Genomic DNA, 17281 nt, shown 5'->3' on the forward strand with positions numbered 1-17281 from the left:
TGCCTCCCTCAAAATTAATTTTTCTTTTACCTAAATGATCGCATTTATTGGGGCGATAAATGTTTTGTCTATATAGCTTTTATTAAAAGTTAAAAAAAAAATGTATATCTCGTGACTGGTACGAGGATCATTCTTCTACCAAAACCGAGACCTCGAGAGTTTTGCTTGATGATTTATAGAACGTGAGAAGTTTTGTTGATGCTTCTCAAATAAGGCGTCAATTTGAGTCTGCATAAATTTTTTTTTTTCTCTATGTACTGGATTAGCTTTTTCATCTTCTTCAGAATTATCACTTAAAAGTTGCCAAAAATTGTGGAGAGAGAAATAGTACGTCCTCATGTTTTGTGTGCGTCCCCTCTTTATAAGCCATTAAGTATGGCAGAAAATTTCCATTACACATAATTGATGGCTTATTTTATCTGACTCGGTGCTTTATGCGACACACTCTTATCTTCAAGAGCTTAATTTACGTTGAATGAGGCGAAAAAAAGTGCACAAGTTATTTTTATTATTTAGAATGTTCTATATTTAATTATATTTATTTTGCTAGAATTTTAATTTATAAAATATATTCTGTTGAATTCAGGCATACAATTTTTTTTATTTTGCTCATATAAGTATGAAGGCAATACGACAGTATTGGGAGGACGTATATGGCTTATTTAGAAAGATTATCTTAAATTTGTTTTCATTTCATTATTCAGTTTTAGTTTAAAATTATATGAAAATGAGAGACATTATTAAGACAAACCAATGAAAGAGTGTATAAGTTTATTTTGTGCTCGATGGGTATTACTGATTCGACCTCGTGCACAAGAGAGAATGGTGTTTCTCCAGTGGGGCGCCTTGGACTGGAACGGTAGGCCCAAAGTGCTCCTGGGAGTTCATCAGCCTATCGCACTTTCTTAGCGTCGAGCCTCTTTTTCAAGGAGCTTACGATTGTTTTGTTGGCGGCTTCGTCATGGCTGTTTCCTTGTGGGAATCTGGGTGTAGACATTCTTAGCTCATTCTTTGGCTGAAGCAGAACTGTCTAAACCTCTTTGATATTAATTGCGCGCTGTTTTCAGCGATGATCTCTTGTGGTGCCCCGTGTCGACATATGATGTCCTTCCAGATGAAGGCTTGGACATCGGTGTCTTTGATTAAGGGGAAAGGTTCAGCTTCCATCCACTTGGAGAAATAGTCAGTGAGGACCAATAAAAATTTTAGCCCTCCAAGTGCAATAGGTATTGGCCCTACTATGTCCATTGACCATTTCATGAATGGATATAGTGACAAAATTGAGGACATCACTTCGGATGGTCGTTTTATGTTTGGGGCGTGCCTTTGGCACCTGTCGCAGCGCCGGGATTGCTTTTCACAATCCTAGACCATAGTTGGCCAAAAGTATCATTGCCTTTGATTTTTATGGCTAAGGCTCTTCCTCCATCGTGGCTCTGGACCTCGAAGAGGATGCGGGATGACTCCCTATTGGAAACGCATCCGAGGTAGGGACCAGAGAAACTTCTTTTGAAAAGGACACCATCGATGATGCAAAATCTGGCGCAAATTTGTTTCAGTTTGCGTCTTTTCAATTTATCATCGGGTGCATCACCGCGTGTGATGTACTTCAAAATCTCGTCTCTCCAGTCCCCCACTTCTATCGCCATTATTGAGTCAATGGTAATGGTGATAGAAGGTTGTTTAATGGACTCGACTGGGATGATTCGAGTGAGCCTTGAATTTGACGTTGAGGCTAGTGCTGCCAGAGCGTCAGCAGATGAATTATCTCCCCGGGGGATTCTTGTGAGCTCGAAGGTCATGAATTTTTTTGCTAAATCTCGTACTACCTTTACGTAGGCTTCCATGCGTTCATCTCACGTTTTGAACTCTCCGCTAAACTGGTTAGCAACGAGTTGCAAACCACAGTACGCGCTTACTTTCTTTGCCCGGCCACAAGCTTTAGCCAATTGTATTCCCGCAATAAGGGCTTCGTATTCAGCTTCATTGTTTGACGCAACAAATTGAGCCGAAACGATTGCTCGATTACCTCACCATGGGGTGACACCATGTGTATTCCCACTCCAGATCCCTATAAGGAAGAAGCGTTGTCCACATTTACAGTCCAAACACCGTTGTCGGGTTTGGTCTCAGGTGTGTCTCTTGGCAATTCTACAAGGAAGTCAGCTAGGACTTATGATTTCGTACAGGCTCTTGCTCGAAACTTGATGTCATACTCATTTAGCTCCACTTCCCATTTAGTTAGTATTCCGGACTGATTTTGACTATGAAGAAAAGTTCGCAGCGGCTGAGTTGTCATTACGACAACCGTATGTGATTGGAAATACAGTCTTAATTTCCTAGCTGAAGTGATAACGGCTAATGCCAATTTCTCCATGGCGTGGTCTCTCAACGTCGACAAGGGATTTGCTTATATAGAATACCACTTTTTGATCTCCTCGATCCTCCCGAACCCAGACACCGCTCACCGCTGCTTGCGATACGGCTACATAGAGGTAGAGTTGGAATGCTTTTTCGCATTCCTCGCTCCACTTCGATTCCGTATTTTCTTTCAGGAGTTGATAGAATGGTAAAAACTTTTCCGTTGATCGGGAGATAAATCGGTTGAGCGCGGCTATACGGCTGGTTAACCTTTTCACTTCTCCTCGGTTTCGAGGTGATGGAATTTCACGTAGGGTGTGAATCTGATCGGGGTTAGCCTCGATCCCTCGCTACATGACTAGATATCTGAGGAATTTTCTTGATGAAACTCCAAACGAACATTTGTTCGGGTTCAACTTCATTTGATACTTCTTTAGTGTCTCTAAGAACTCTTCCAAGTGTGCGATGTGTCAGTCTCTCAGAGTAATTTAACCAGCATGTCATTGATATAAACTTCCATATTTTTGCCAATTTTCTCAGCAAATTATTCGTTGATATGTGGCACAAGCATTCTTCAGACCGAACAGAATTACTTTGTAGCAATAAGTTCCTCGGTTTGTCATAAAGGCCATTTCTCATGGTCCTCATGATGCATCAGGATTTGATTATGCCTCAAAAATGCGTCCATGAAAGAGAGCATCTTATGTCCTATCGTGGCCTCGATGAGCTGATCGATGTGTGGTAGAGGAAAGCTGTCTTTTGGAGAAGCTTTATTAAGATCAGTGAAGTCGATGCAAACGCGCCACTTACCATTCTTTTTCTTTACCACGACCGTGTTAGCTAACCAGTCTGGGTATTTTACTTCCAGGATTGATCCTGGTTTTAACAGGCGTTCCACTTCATCGTTAATAACTTTGGCTTCGTCATGGCCATGTTTTCGACGTTTCTATTTTACTGGCTTGAAGCTTGGGTCGACGTCGAGTTGGTGAGATGCGACATCGATGCTTATGCCCGGCATGTCTTCCGTGGTCCACGCAAATGTATCCTTATTTTTCTTCAAGAAGGTTATGATTTCTCTTCTTATTTTTCCCTTAAGCTCGGACCCAATTCCAACACAACGTTTAGGGTTGGTTCCATTGAGCTATACGTGGGTAGTTAGCTTAAGGCGATGGGAATATTTTTCTTCTAAACATTCCTCATCTATCTCCTCATTATGCGGCTGAGAGGCAACACCGATGGTCATTAGCTGCTATTGGATGTTATCGGTTCGTTCCGTCCTTATTTTGTAGTTGCTCATATAGCATATTCTTGATGATTCTTGGCTCCCGAAGATTTCCTTAACTCTTTCAGGAGTTGGGAAGCGAATGCACTTGTGGTAAGTGGATGGGATGGCTTTCATGCCGTGAATCCATGATCGTCCGAGTATTATGTTAAACGGGGACGGACAGTCGAGAACCATGAACTCGACCAACTTGTTTATTCCAGCTGTCCTGAAGGGGAGTTTAATTACTCCCATGGAAGGTGTTACTAACCCATTGAAACCGGTCAGCTTGGTACATTCCCTCCCGATCTTGACCTTGCTTATGTTCATTTTCCTCAGAGTAATTCTGAAGATAGTGTCAACCGAGCTTCCTCTATCGACCAGAATTTGGGTCACGATGCAGTTTGATGACCATAGCATCGTCATGTGGCGTGGCTAGGCATTTGCTTCGCTATTTTTGAAGGAGATCAGGACTTCGTCCTGATCTTCCGACTCGAGCCTCAGGGGGGGTGTTTTTCAGCTTGCGCAGGTACGCTTTAGTGGAGTTGATTGGCTCTCTACATAACTCCGAACCTCCTATAATGCAGTCGATTATTGGTTTAGTTTGTGAGTCAGGCTGAGTTTCTTCATCATCGCTTCTTCTCCTTTTACCGGGAGAAGGATTTCCTTTAGGTTGTGAGTAAAATTTTTTCTTCTTATGAAGAGGTCCCAAGTAAATCCCTTTCAATTCGCCTTTAGTAAAATTTTCGGCCAGAGCCTTCCTCATTGTTTCATAGTTGAGGGTGGCATGGCCATTGCTTTTATTGAATTCGCAATAAGCGTCAGGATCTCGGGTCCAATTTTTTTTGTTACCTTCGGCACGATCCTTATCATTCACATTGAACGCAAATCCTGGAGGAGCGTTTGCCTTTTTGGGAGTTCCGTTCCATTTCGTATTGTGTTCGCTCCCTTGAGGTTGTGAATCTCTGTGATTGGAAATTCCTTGAGGAAATTTCTTGGCACCATGTTTCTTGGAAAGGATGTTTCTTTCCTCTTCATCCTTTGCGAAATTTGATGCGTGGTGGATCGCATCTTCAACAATAGGTGGCATGTTGATCGTCATCTCCTCTCCGAAACGAGAATCATGCCTTAAACCATTTTTCAGGTCGGTTACAGCCGATTCGTTATCGACGTTCAAGATTTTTTCTATGATGCTTTTGAAGCGAGTCATGTAGCTTTTGAAGGTCTAGGAGCTTGTCTGTTGGGTATTCCAAAGGTTCAGCCATAGGTTCCTCATCTTCGATGAGCATGGAATAGTGCTTAAGGAATTCAGTGGATAGCTTTTGGAAGTTTCCAATTAAGCATTCCTCAAGTCTGGAGAACCATCTAGTGAGGCTCAAGTTAGGTTCTCTGTGAACAGCTAGTAGTAACCTGCCTATAGTTTAGGCTTGTAAAGATGAGCTCGACCTATGCCGATACGGAAAACTGTCATGTGGAATTTTGGATTAGTCGTCCCCGAGTATTTCGGGAGTCTGACCTTTCCGGCATCTCCGATCTTGACCTTGCTTATGTTGGATGCAAATAGAGTCCGACCGGTCTCTGCCACCAATCGGTCGATCTCAGGAGCCAAACTGGTACCAGAATGTATCTTGGCATGGACAGCTTGGAATCTATCATCAATCAATCTACGAAATAGCTCCATCTCGGTCAGCTCGGAGCTGACGGTTACGGGCTCGACTCCTTCCGGAGTCACCGTGGTGACAGTGGTGTTTGCACCACTGACTGGCTGATTCCGCGCTGGAATTCTCGTCGGGTTCGCAGAGGGATCAACCTACGCTGGGGGGTGCCCAAAGCAAGCTGTCGCTCCAACAGCATCTATCGAACTGGTTTCGCAAAAATTCCCCATTCCTGAGGGAGAATGGTTTGTTTTGGGACAGGCTGTTGGTCCTCTTGGAGGAGGAGGGGGAAGTCTGCTCAAGTTCGGCAGAGTGCTCGGCGTGAATATCTCGGGCTCCGAATACATTCGAGGCTGAAACACCGGGTACGAGGATCTAGCCCCCGACGTGGTGACATGGATTCTCGAGAAATCTAAGCTAGTCACAGTCGGGAGAGCTCGATCTTCTCCCTCTCTCCGATCGGACGGGTTGACTAGCCCTCAGCAACGGCTCCAGCCTTGTCAACATCGTAAGCGGCCCTGAGCGCGGCCTGTTTAGTAGTAAGTGACTCCAAACCAGCTCGAGTGGACTACTGGGTATTCGCAGTTCTAGGTCAATCCACCGACTAGAGTTTCCAGAAGATATTTGATCTCGGCGGTGACCCCCGTGTTCAAATCAATCTGTTGATTTTTGTTAGCCATACTTTGTAATCAAGCTTAACTCAATTCTTCGAGGTTATAATTCTTGATAAAAATTCCAACAGATTGTGCCAAATTTTTAATGTTAGGATCGGTTCCTCAACAATCACGAACTATATATTATAAATAGTATATCGTTTTTATATTTTTATATTGTGGATCTCAAAAGTCGTGGTAAATAGAATTGAAATAAGCTGTAAATAAACTGAACGTAATAAACATTTTATTGCAAGTTGATCTGAGTGAATACAACAAAATAGTCGAACTCAAACAGGATGAAAACGAGCTCAACCAAGACTGAAAATAAATAAAAATGATTTGGGAGGTTTTTAGAATGATAAACACGTATCCACGAAGCTTGATTCTTCTTCTATTTATAGATGAGGATGGTGCTTCTCTGCCGTTGATCTAGATGACGCGTGCTCGGTCTGGAGGGTTCCGAGGTGCCGTGTGCTGATTGATCTGACTTGAAATGGCGAGAGAACAGGAAGAAGACCGCTTCCTGCGGGCGGACTCTGTGAAGGTCTCATAGATATGGAATTCATGTACAAGATTGCTGAAATGCAATGTATATCACCTCATGCTATCTTCCTTGGAATGTGAATAAATGAACTGGTGAGTGTCCAAATTGAGTCATGACTCTTTTGGATGAATCAATGTGATTTGTTAGCTCCTCGTCAATACATTGTTTCTAATTTATTCACAAGTGACAAAGAAGTTGAGGAAATAACAAATAGAATGGTAAAATGGTAATTTTATAAATCTCATCTAGTTGATGATATTCTTGAAGGGTAAACATAGATAATATTCAATGGATCCACTCATCACAATTAAGTAGAATTTTTTAGTATATAATATATTCATTTGAATCGAGAGATTTTCAGTGTCAACTCTTTAGTGGAGTCAGTTGACATTAAGCTTGAACTTGGAAAATGTTTGTGAACTTTTGTGTCCAAGTATGCTAGCTCAAGCTTTGTTCATTTGGATCCATAATGTCACTAACACTAGTCATCAGAGTAGGATTTTTTAAACTAGTAGCTAAGTCAAAACAAGTTCAAATGTTGAACTAGACGAATTTTATGAAGATTGTCTAAAGGGCAATTTTTTCCATTAGGACATAAGATGGTATAAATGTCAAAACAAGATTTTGGACATTATCATTTGATGATAATGTGAATTCATTCACATGGCCAAGACTTAGTTTTGGGCTATGAGGATTGAATTTCATTTTATGGAATTTTATGTGAAAATTCTACATGGGCTTTTCTTGTATTGTCTTGAACAAATAAATAAATATCTAGAAGCGTGTTCTAGATGATAATCTCGTGGCCATCATCAAATAAAGAAAGAGATAAGTTATTTTTTGCATTGATGTATGAAGATGCTTACCAAAAAGGAAAAGAGGAAACAAATTTATAGCACATGGCTATATGTTACACGTCCAAAAGAGAAAGGGAAAGTAAATTCCAGCCTTGGTATTACTATGCTAGGAATGAGAAACAAATATTGTGCTCATTAATATGTGATATTCGGCAATAATAGAACAAAGGTAATTGCATCTTTTGCATCGAATTGATTCAAGGCAATTCATTCTCATATAAATACCACACCACAATCACAATGTTAAAAACAAGTTTTGGTGTGCCTTTCTTTCTCCTCTTGGCCGTGTACTCCTCTTTCCCTCTCTTCTTCTCGCTCTTTCTTTCTCCAATCTTTAGCTCTAACACTAGTTCTTAGGTCATTGTGTTTAATAGTGCCCACACACTAAATCATTTCCATGCTCGAAGACTCTAGTGGTAGAAACTATCGTGGATGCTCGGATTTTAGAAAACACGAAGAAGATAAGCTAAGTGGGGAGACGAGCGATTCAACCAATCCACAAGCTGCTCAACGCTCAAGCTTCAAGCGAGGTTGGTACTGAGTGAAAACTCATTATACTTTTTTTTGGATTACATGTCCATGCACTTTGTCTGGGTAGTAAAATCGTTTTACATGTTTTAAAGAATTTTTATCTGCCGCTTACAAGAAGCGATAAATTATTTTTAATCCTAGATCTATTACAATAATATCGACAAACCAAAAACGTGCAATTTCATTATAAAAAACATATATATCGGCCAAACTGTCCTATTAAACAACTAAATCCTAAACCGAGCCTCAGTTGCTCGGTTACATCAGTATTATAACAATTTAAATCAATATATATAAAGAAGTTAATTTTACAATTATGATTATAATATCAATTTAATTAATTATAAACCACCTAATCAATTACAATTTTAATTTCAAATTAAAACCTAACATATTTAGAATTTTGTAACTGACTAGGCCACCTTAAACGGAAGGTTTGGGATTTAGCCCACGTTTAGAGAGTTTTAGAAAAATAGCCAATTATATTAAGGGCAAACTAGCAACGTAGCCATTCTGAAACATGGTTTTTAGAATCTAGCCAACGTTTGGTTAATTTTGCAATCTAGCCATTTACTGAAATTTACGGGTATAAAATTCCTTATTTACCCTTTTCCTTATAAGTTGTTGATCTAAGTACTAGCCCACGTTTGAGCAGTTAGAATTGTGTACACGTAATTAATATCTGATGTTTTCACAATTTAGTCGGATATGTGGCCATTTAAGATGAGATTCGGTAGATATTTAGCAAATTTAAAAGAGGAAGCTAATTTTTATTTAATGAATAGGTCAAAGTCAAAACACATCATTGAATACATGTCATTAACCGTTCAAATTTTGGAAATAAATTTTGAAATTTTTTTTTTGTTTTATGCGTGTGAAATGGGTAAATCATTTAATGCACGAAGACTTTCTCTCTCTTCTATATGATTCTGGAGATGGTTTCTTTATGTTAATTACGTATAATTATTTTTTCCTTGTGTATAGAAAGTAATGTGTAGATACATAGATGTGGAAAAACCATCTAAAAGGGTATCATAATTTAAGCTAAAATAAACAGAAGATAGATAAACTAGGCTTAGAATAAACGATTCAAATTGACAAAATTAATAGAAATCAACCAAGTGAATTTGAATAAAGTGCAACATAATTAACAGAAATAAACCAAGTCAAGACTTAGATTATTCAACTATTAAAAACCAAACTGAATTGACACTACTACAAAAATAGGATTCTACAACGCTTAAAAACAGTTGTAGAATGATTCTACAACGCTTCTTAAGCGTTGTAGAATCCTGCGTTGTAGAAGCTTCTACAACGCTTAAAAATCCGTTGTAGAATCCAACAGCTTTCTACAACGCTTAATTATCCGTTGTAGAAACTAAGCTTCTACAACGGATTCTTAAGCGTTGTAGAAGCTTCTACAACGGGTTGAATCCATTGTGTAATTTTTAAACATTTTCAAACATCTCGCCGCGGCGACGTATAATTCGCGCCGCGGCGACATATTCTACAACGGATCTTCAATCCGTTGTAGAAGCACGTCGCCGCGGCGCGAAATATACGTCGCCGCGGCGCGAAATATACGTCGCCGCGGCGAGTTATTTGCCGCGGCGAGGTACGTTCCACGCCGCGGCGAGAACATTCTACAACGGAAAATAATCCGTTGTAGAATCAACTCGCCGCGGCGAATAATACACTTCGTCGTGGCGAGAAATTCGCCGCGGCGAAGTCAAATCTTAGCCGCGGCGAGAGTATTCTACAACGGATTATCATGCGTTGTAGGAAGGGGATGAATTTTTTTTTAAAAACTCGCCGCGGCGAAGAAAAAATCTCGCCGCGGCGAGACTAAGATTTCTAATTTGCCTGCTCTCGGTATCTTGTCTCGCCGCGGCGAATAATATTTCCCGCCGCGGCTCGAATTACTTGCCGCGGCGAGAAAAAAAGTTCGCCGCGGCGAGAATCATTTATTTTCAATCCAGAATCTGTTTTTTACACGATACTAGCACCTGAAAATAATCTTCAATACAAAAAATATCTAATATATACATTCATCTCAAATATCCTCATCTTTAAAACATTCAAAATCTAATATATACATCTTCGAAAAAACTAGCTAATCGTCACAGTTAATAAATGTTTGTACATAAGTTACCCATTCTTCCCTAACTCTCTCTAAATCCTCTTTTGTATAGGATTTCTTATTTTCTAATTTTCCTACACCTCCTACGACTATATCACGCATATAAGAAATGACAAAATACCCGCATTCCGTGTTTCCCGTTTGTCTCGGAGCGTCCCAAGCCTTGATGTACGTTGATTGCCCGTTACTATTGGCGTTTTGATGCTCGAGCTTGAAATCAACAAGAACCCTATATAACACGGAGATTATAAGAGAAAAAACATCTAGAACGGTTTATAATAAAAATTATTTAAGAAATCAAAATATTACCTTTTTATCAATCGATTTAAATCCGTTGGGATTTTATTTCTCAACGGGTCAAAGAACATAGCGCTATTTCTCCAAAGGTCGAGGACAACGAGCATCCAATGCGCACCTTTGTTATACGGCATCAAAACTAGTTCACCAAATTTGCAATGTCGTACCACGTTTCCAACGTCCTTGACTCGTTTTGACAAATAAGCCTCCTCGTCGTCATTTTGTATATACGAACTTAAGCTCGGATTTATAAAACAAAAATTTCGAGTCTTCTTCGCCTTTTCTAGCCTCGATCGTAGATAGCTATGACAAACAAATATTTAGTTGATCAAAACACTAAATATTGAATATTGATATTAAAAAACGCATATAAAGAAAACTCTTACTCCATATAAACCGTTATGCTCCCCGCGCCAATTTTCAAGTATTGCAAAAAATCGGAAATGTCTTCAAATGACACCGGAATCGGGATAGCCGCGAGACTTGGACTAACATTGACCATAATCACATCCCCTTCCGGTAACATTACTTTGTTGGCATGTTGAGCGAGCAATCGATACTTTGGATTAATCACCTTGTACGGAATCTTCTTAGCATCATCGATGCTAGCTTCACTCTCAAAACCGAGCTTTGAGAGTTGTTTGACAACCGGACCGCGACTCTCTATTCCCGAGTCCATTTCCATGAGTCTCTTCGGCCACGAGACAAACCCGCCTATAGCATCTTCAACGGTTTGAGCTTCTTCGGTGGGAATTGGCAATTTTGCTTTTTTAATCAAAACCCCCAAAACGGCCACGCGTAAATTTCCTTCCTCCAAAGGTGAGAAATGAACTACGCCTCCATTCATGTACGCTCGCCCATTTGCAACATGAATTGTGCCTCCGAACTCGGTGTCATCAATGAAAAGAAGACACTCGACGCTTTCATCCGAACTCGGTGTCACCGGCGTGGTTGGATTCAAAGAGCAACTAGCACGGACACTATTTGGTTTTTCCACAACAATAGGATCGATCTTCGGACGATCATCAACAATGATAGGATCGATCTTCGGACGATCATCAACATCGTCGTGTTCTAAGCGAATCAAGAATTTTATCAATAACTTAATACCAAAACATTTATCTTTAATAAATAGATAAAAAAAAAATTGAACATACCTAAAGAGACCGCTTCATTGACGTGTTCTTCAACATTTGCCATCTCTTTATCATCAACAACCTTCGCGTTGAGATTCTCTTTCACTTGCTCGACACTAGGCGACTCGACATTAATGCTACCATTTCCACCGAATGCCTTCATCACCAAAGACTTTAACTCGCTCATTTCCCGACGCATCTTCATTACTTCTTCGTTGGGCGTTGGAGGAACAAAGTACTTAAAACGCGACGTGTGTTTGGATTGACCGCAAACTCGCGACGTTCCCAAAGCTTCTTGCAAAACACTCTTTCCCGATTCCGGCAACCATGTCCCTTGCGATGCTTGTTGTGATAACGTTTTCTACACATAAAATTATTTGAAAATAAAATTACAAGGTTAATTGTTATAACAAAGGTAAAGAACTTACGATTTTTTCTCCCATCAATTTGTCTTTCTCATCCTTGTAGTTATCTACGTCTTTCATTCGCGAGTCAATCCAAAGTTCCTCTTTCGTAGGCCATTCCCCCGTTTTGTCATGCTAGTAAGAAGTAATTATATAATAAATTAAAAAATAATTGCAACATTTGAAATAACTAAAAGAAAAAAATGAATCTAACCTTTTCTTGATCAAGCTTTCGATATCCATTTCGGCCCGTTCGAGATTTGTACACACTTTTTCCGATATTTGATTTCCCATGTTCCGATGTTTGTTTGAACATTTCGGTTCGTCTATACTCAACAAATGCTATCCAATCTTCTTCGGTGATACTTGTATAGTATTTCAAAATACAAGCCGGTCTCTTTAAGGCGATTGGTTCGTTGATTATGTCTTTGAGTAGATCGTTGTATATCTCATGACGAAATAACCTTGCGGCTTCTCCGACTCTCATAAGGCAATCGTGTTTTTGTTCGATAGGAATCGTAAATCCTTCTTGCATTTCGTTCCAAATCCGTTCTTTAATTTGGGCATTGTCTTTACATCTCCAATCACGCATCGAAAGTGGAACGTGTTCTCTTGCTAACACGCCAAAGTAACTCGACAACTCATCACCCTCTTTACCGATTGGTTGCCCTTTATCATCAAATTGTACCGGGATTTTTTTACCAAGTGTTTTAGCCTTATTAACCCGACCCATAAGGGTGTTTCTTCGTTTTCCTTGTTCATCGGAGTTAAGCGCTAGTTGTCTTCTAATTTTTCTTTTACCACTACCGCTAGAAGTAGTAGTAGTGGACGACATTGAATCTAATAAACAAAATTCAAATCATAATTTCAATTTTCAACTCAAATGTTATCAAAATTTCAACTCAAATATAACAAAAATCAAATATAAACTCAACTCCAATCACAATATAAACTCAAATCCAATCCGATTCTAAACAAAAACACAATTTCAATCCCAATTCAATCTACTATCAAATATATTTCTCAAATCAAATCAATATCAAACTTCAATTCAATAAACTCAAATCCAATACAATATCTCCTAATTTCAAATCAATATCGAATTCACACTAAATAAGTTCATGTAAAAATGTTCAAAAACATTACCCGGAGCTGGACGAGCACAAGGGCGGCGAAGAGAAGGTGGTGAGGCGAGGTGAGGGCGCGCGGCGAGGGTGGGCACGAGCAAGGTGAGGGCGCGCGGCGAGGGAGGGCGGCGTGGGCGCAGGGCGAGGTGAGAGAGGGCGGCGTGGGCGCGGCGCACGGAGAGGAGAGGGAGTTGAGGGTCGGAGAGAACGCGCGGGAGGGCGCGGTAGTTCAGCGAAGTGAGGGACGGAGAGAGAGAGAGGGGCCGAGAGAGAGAGCGTGGCGGAGAGAGAGAGGGACGGGCGGCAAGAGAGTGGCGGAGAGAGAGAGGGACGGGCGGAGAGAGAGAAGGACGAGAGAGATAGTAGTGGAGATGAGAAGAAATGAGAATGAGAGGGAAAAAAAACGCTAAGTATAGATATGAATGGGCGCGGGTAGTTAAAAAAATTTGAAAATTTCAGATTTTTTAACGCTCCTACAACGCTTATTCTAAGCGTTGTAGGATCTCGCCGCGGCGAAGTGTATTTCTCGCCGCGGCGAGATGATTCTACAACGCTTAGAATAAGCGTTGTAGGATCCTCGCCGCGGCGAAACCAAATTCTCGCTGCGGCGAGAGTTACCCAGAAACGTCTCGTCGCGGCGAAAATGTGGCATCGCCGCGGCGAGGTAACCCTAGATGTCCTCGCCGCGGCAATATACAATTTCCGCCGCGGCGAGACCTTTCTACAACGCTTAAGTAAGCGTTGTAGAAGCCTCGCCGCGGCGAAGGCTAATTCCCGCCGCGGCGAGGAATACATTCGCCGCGGCGGGAATTGTATGATGCCGCGGCGAAAGTATATGTCTGGAACATGGTGCTCTCGGTAAGTTTTTCGCCGCGGCGATGACTTGTTCCCGCCGCGGCGCAGGACTCCTGCCGCGGCGGGATTTGTACCTCGCCGCGGCGTGATATGTCGCCGCGGCGAACGCATATTTTTGCCGCGGCGAGGACATTCTACAACGCTTATGGTAAGCGTTGTAGAATGTCTCGCCACGGCGAAGTAGAAAGTTCGCCGCGGCGAGTGACACGAGACTGGTGATATAAATTCTCATTTCTGGTCTTTTTCACTTTGAACTCTCTCATAACCTCACTCGAAAAAATATTTCCAGTACCTTTTCTACTCATTCTAGAGCGTCCTCGTTTACTAGTCTCATCTACACATTCAAATCTTGTAAGTTCTTCTTTAACTTCTTCTAATTGTTGTTCTCTTGATAGTTTATACTAATTAGAATTGGTAATTTTTTGTATAATTAGGGTTTTTCTATGAATATGAGGAAGTGGATGTGGGAGAATAGATTGAATGAGATATATCGGAAAGGTGTAGATGAGTTTTGTGATTTTGCTAGAGAGAACATGGTAGATTTGAAATCTATTCGTTGTCCTTGTATTAAATGTGGAAATCATAGACATTTTTCGATTGATGTCGTTCGGACCCATTTGTTTGCATATGGAATAATGACCTCGTATCAAATATGGTTCTACCATGGTGAGGTTTTTCGTTCTACGGCAAATGAGGATGATGTTGAAGATGATATTGATGATATGTGCGGCATGATGAATGATTTGGAGGACGATTTTGTTGAGCGACCGGGGGGTTGTCATTTTTAGTTACATTATTTCATTTGAAGGCGTCGGGGGGTTGGACTAACACTAGTTTTACTCTATTGTTGGAAACACTGAAAGAAGCATTTCCGAAAGACAATAAAGTACCTTTAAGTATGTATGAAGCAAGGAAGACTTTGGGTACATTAGGCATGAAGTACGAGAAATTCCATGCGTGCCCAAATGATTGTGTTTTATATAGACACGAGTATGAAGATCTAGATGAATGTCCGACGTGCAAAGAGTCACGGTGGAAGAAGGGTAAAATTCCATGTAACGGGGTTAAAGGAGTTCCAGTTAAGGTACGTACATTTTCATCACTTGATTAGGAAATACATGTAGCTCATATTCATTATTTATTACTGATTTTCGTTAAATATATTTCAGTCGTTATGATACATTCCTCCAATGCCGCGCTTTCGTCGAATGTTTAATAGTGTCAAACACGCGAAGAACATGGTTTGGCACTCCGAAAAGCGTATCGATGATGGTATGTTGAGACATCCTGCTGATGCTGCACAGTGGAAATCATTCGATTTAGAGTATAAGGATTTCAGTGTTGATACTCGAAATTTGCGCCTTGGTCTAGCTTCTGATGGAATGAACCCGTTCAGCATGATGAGCAGTAAATACAGTGTTTGGCCGGTTATACTTGTGAACTACAATCTCCCTCCAAAGCTATGTATGAAGAGAAAGTTCTTGATGTTAACGCTTTTGATTTCAGGACCGAATCAACCAGGAAATGATATTGATGTCTATTTGGCACCGTTGGTCGATGATTTGAAGATGTTATGGGAGAAAGGGATGGAAGTCAAAGACGCTTACCGTGGAGATTCGTTCAACTTAAGGGCAATGTTAATGTGGACTATTAACGATTTTCCGGCCTATGGAAACTTGTCAGGATACTCTGTGAAATGCTCGATTGGTTGTCCGATTTTCATGAAAGACACATCTTCCATCCGTTTGAAGCATGGTAAGAAAACTGTTTTTCTGGGTCATAGAAGATTCTTACCAAGAGATCACTCGTATAGAAGATTGAAACAAGCGTTTGATGGAAATTCAGAAGAACGACCCCCTCCTAGAATTTTGTCTGGTGAAGATGTCTATGAGATGGTTAAAAACGTCAATGAAGTGCTTGGGAAAAGAAAGCGGAGTGCTAGTACTAAAGAATCGTTCAAAGAGAATCCTTGGAAGAAGAAATCGATTTTCTACGACCTTCCTTATTGGAAGACACACTACGTCCGGCATTGTCTGGATGTTATGCACATCGAGAAAAATGTTTGCGAATCGCTTATTGGTACACTTCTTGATGATCCAAATAAATCGAAAGACGGAATACAATCTCGATTGGATCTCAAAGAGATGAATATAAGAAGCATTTTGCATCCCGAGGAGGGGGGTGGGAAAAAAACAAAATTACCACCGGCAAAGTACACTCTAGATCGAAAGGAGAAAAAGAAATTGTGTAACTGGTTTGCTTCTATTAAAGTCCCCGAAGGTCATTCGTCAAACTATAAGAGGTTCGTGTCTTTGAAAGATTTGAGACTTACTGGAATGAAGACGCACGACTGTCATGTGCTGCTACAACAAATGTTGCCTCTTGCTTTACGAGGAATTGTGCCAAAAGATGTGAGGTTTGCAATATCAAAGATATGTGTATTCTTTAACTCGATTTGCTCGAAGGTCATCGATCCAACTCGATTGGATTTAATGCAGTCAGAATTGGTGAAAACTCTGTGCTTGCTCGAAAAGATCTTTCCACCTTCGTTTTTCGACATAATGATCCACTTAACCGTCCACTTGGTACGTGAAGTGAAATTAGGAGGGCCCGTGTTTTTACGGTGGATGTATCCAATCGAACGTTATATGAAAGTGTTGAAAAGCTACGTGAAGAACTACAATAGGCCGGAAGGGAGCATAGTTGAAAATTACATAGCAGAAGAGTCGGTTGAGTTTTGTTCTGAGTATTTAGCTAAAACAGACGAAATTGGGTTACCCAAGAATACCAATTTTGATTCAAAAGCTCTATCTAAAGGTATTTTTTTTAACACTTTATTTGTTTATTTAAATTATATATGAACATTATTTTTAAGTATTTGTTTCATTATATATAGGTAGTTATTCGATCGTCAACCGAAAAGAATGGGAGCAAGCAAGTCTCCATGTGCTACACAACGTTTCCGAGGTCAAGCCATTTGTGGATATTCATTTGAATGAGTTGAGAGTGAATAATCCAAAGAAGGGTAGAAATGAAAAATGGTTGCAAGAAGAGCACAACCGTTTGTTTCAGAACTGGCTTGGAAAACGCATATTTATAGAGGCAGGACATTCATCTACGTTGAGTAAACTATCTGGCGGGCCGTCCTCAATGGTTACAAGGTACACTGCTTGGTCTGTTAATGGTTTTACATTTTACACAAGGGAACGAGACAACAAGCATCCCGTACAAAATAGCGGTGTTACATTGTTTGCTGAAGCTTTACATGTTTCGTCGGCAAAAGATAAGAATCCAAAACATGCTTTTATGAAGTATTACGGATACATTAAAGATATTTGGGAACTTGATTATTGCGGGTTGCGAGTCGCATTATTCAAGTGCAAATGGGCAGACAATAATCACGTTAAAGTTGATAATGAAGGAGTTACAATTGTCGACTTTAGACGGATTGGCTACG

General features: G+C 40.5%; 1 protein-coding gene across 1 annotated transcript; it reads right to left on the minus strand.

The window, feature by feature from the left end:
- Nucleotides 1-3610: 3610 nt before the first annotated feature.
- On the minus strand, nt 3611-4048 carry LOC149397770 (uncharacterized). The gene has a single exon (XM_089614346.1). The coding sequence runs from the start codon at nt 4046-4048 to the stop codon at nt 3611-3613; it is 438 nt and encodes a 145-aa protein (XP_089470472.1).
- Nucleotides 4049-17281: the final 13233 nt, after the last annotated feature.

This window comes from Urtica dioica, chromosome 5 (genome assembly GCF_054948205.1).
Source record: "Urtica dioica subsp. dioica isolate 48M chromosome 5, U.dioica_male_clone48M_v1_H2, whole genome shotgun sequence".
NCBI classification, from domain to species: Eukaryota; Viridiplantae; Streptophyta; class Magnoliopsida; order Rosales; family Urticaceae; genus Urtica; species Urtica dioica.

Bases quoted from the DNA above. Each gene is read 5' to 3' on its own strand.
- LOC149397770 (XM_089614346.1), bottom strand. From the start codon at position 4,048: ATGACGATGCTATGGTCATCAAACTGCATCGTGACCCAAATTCTGGTC.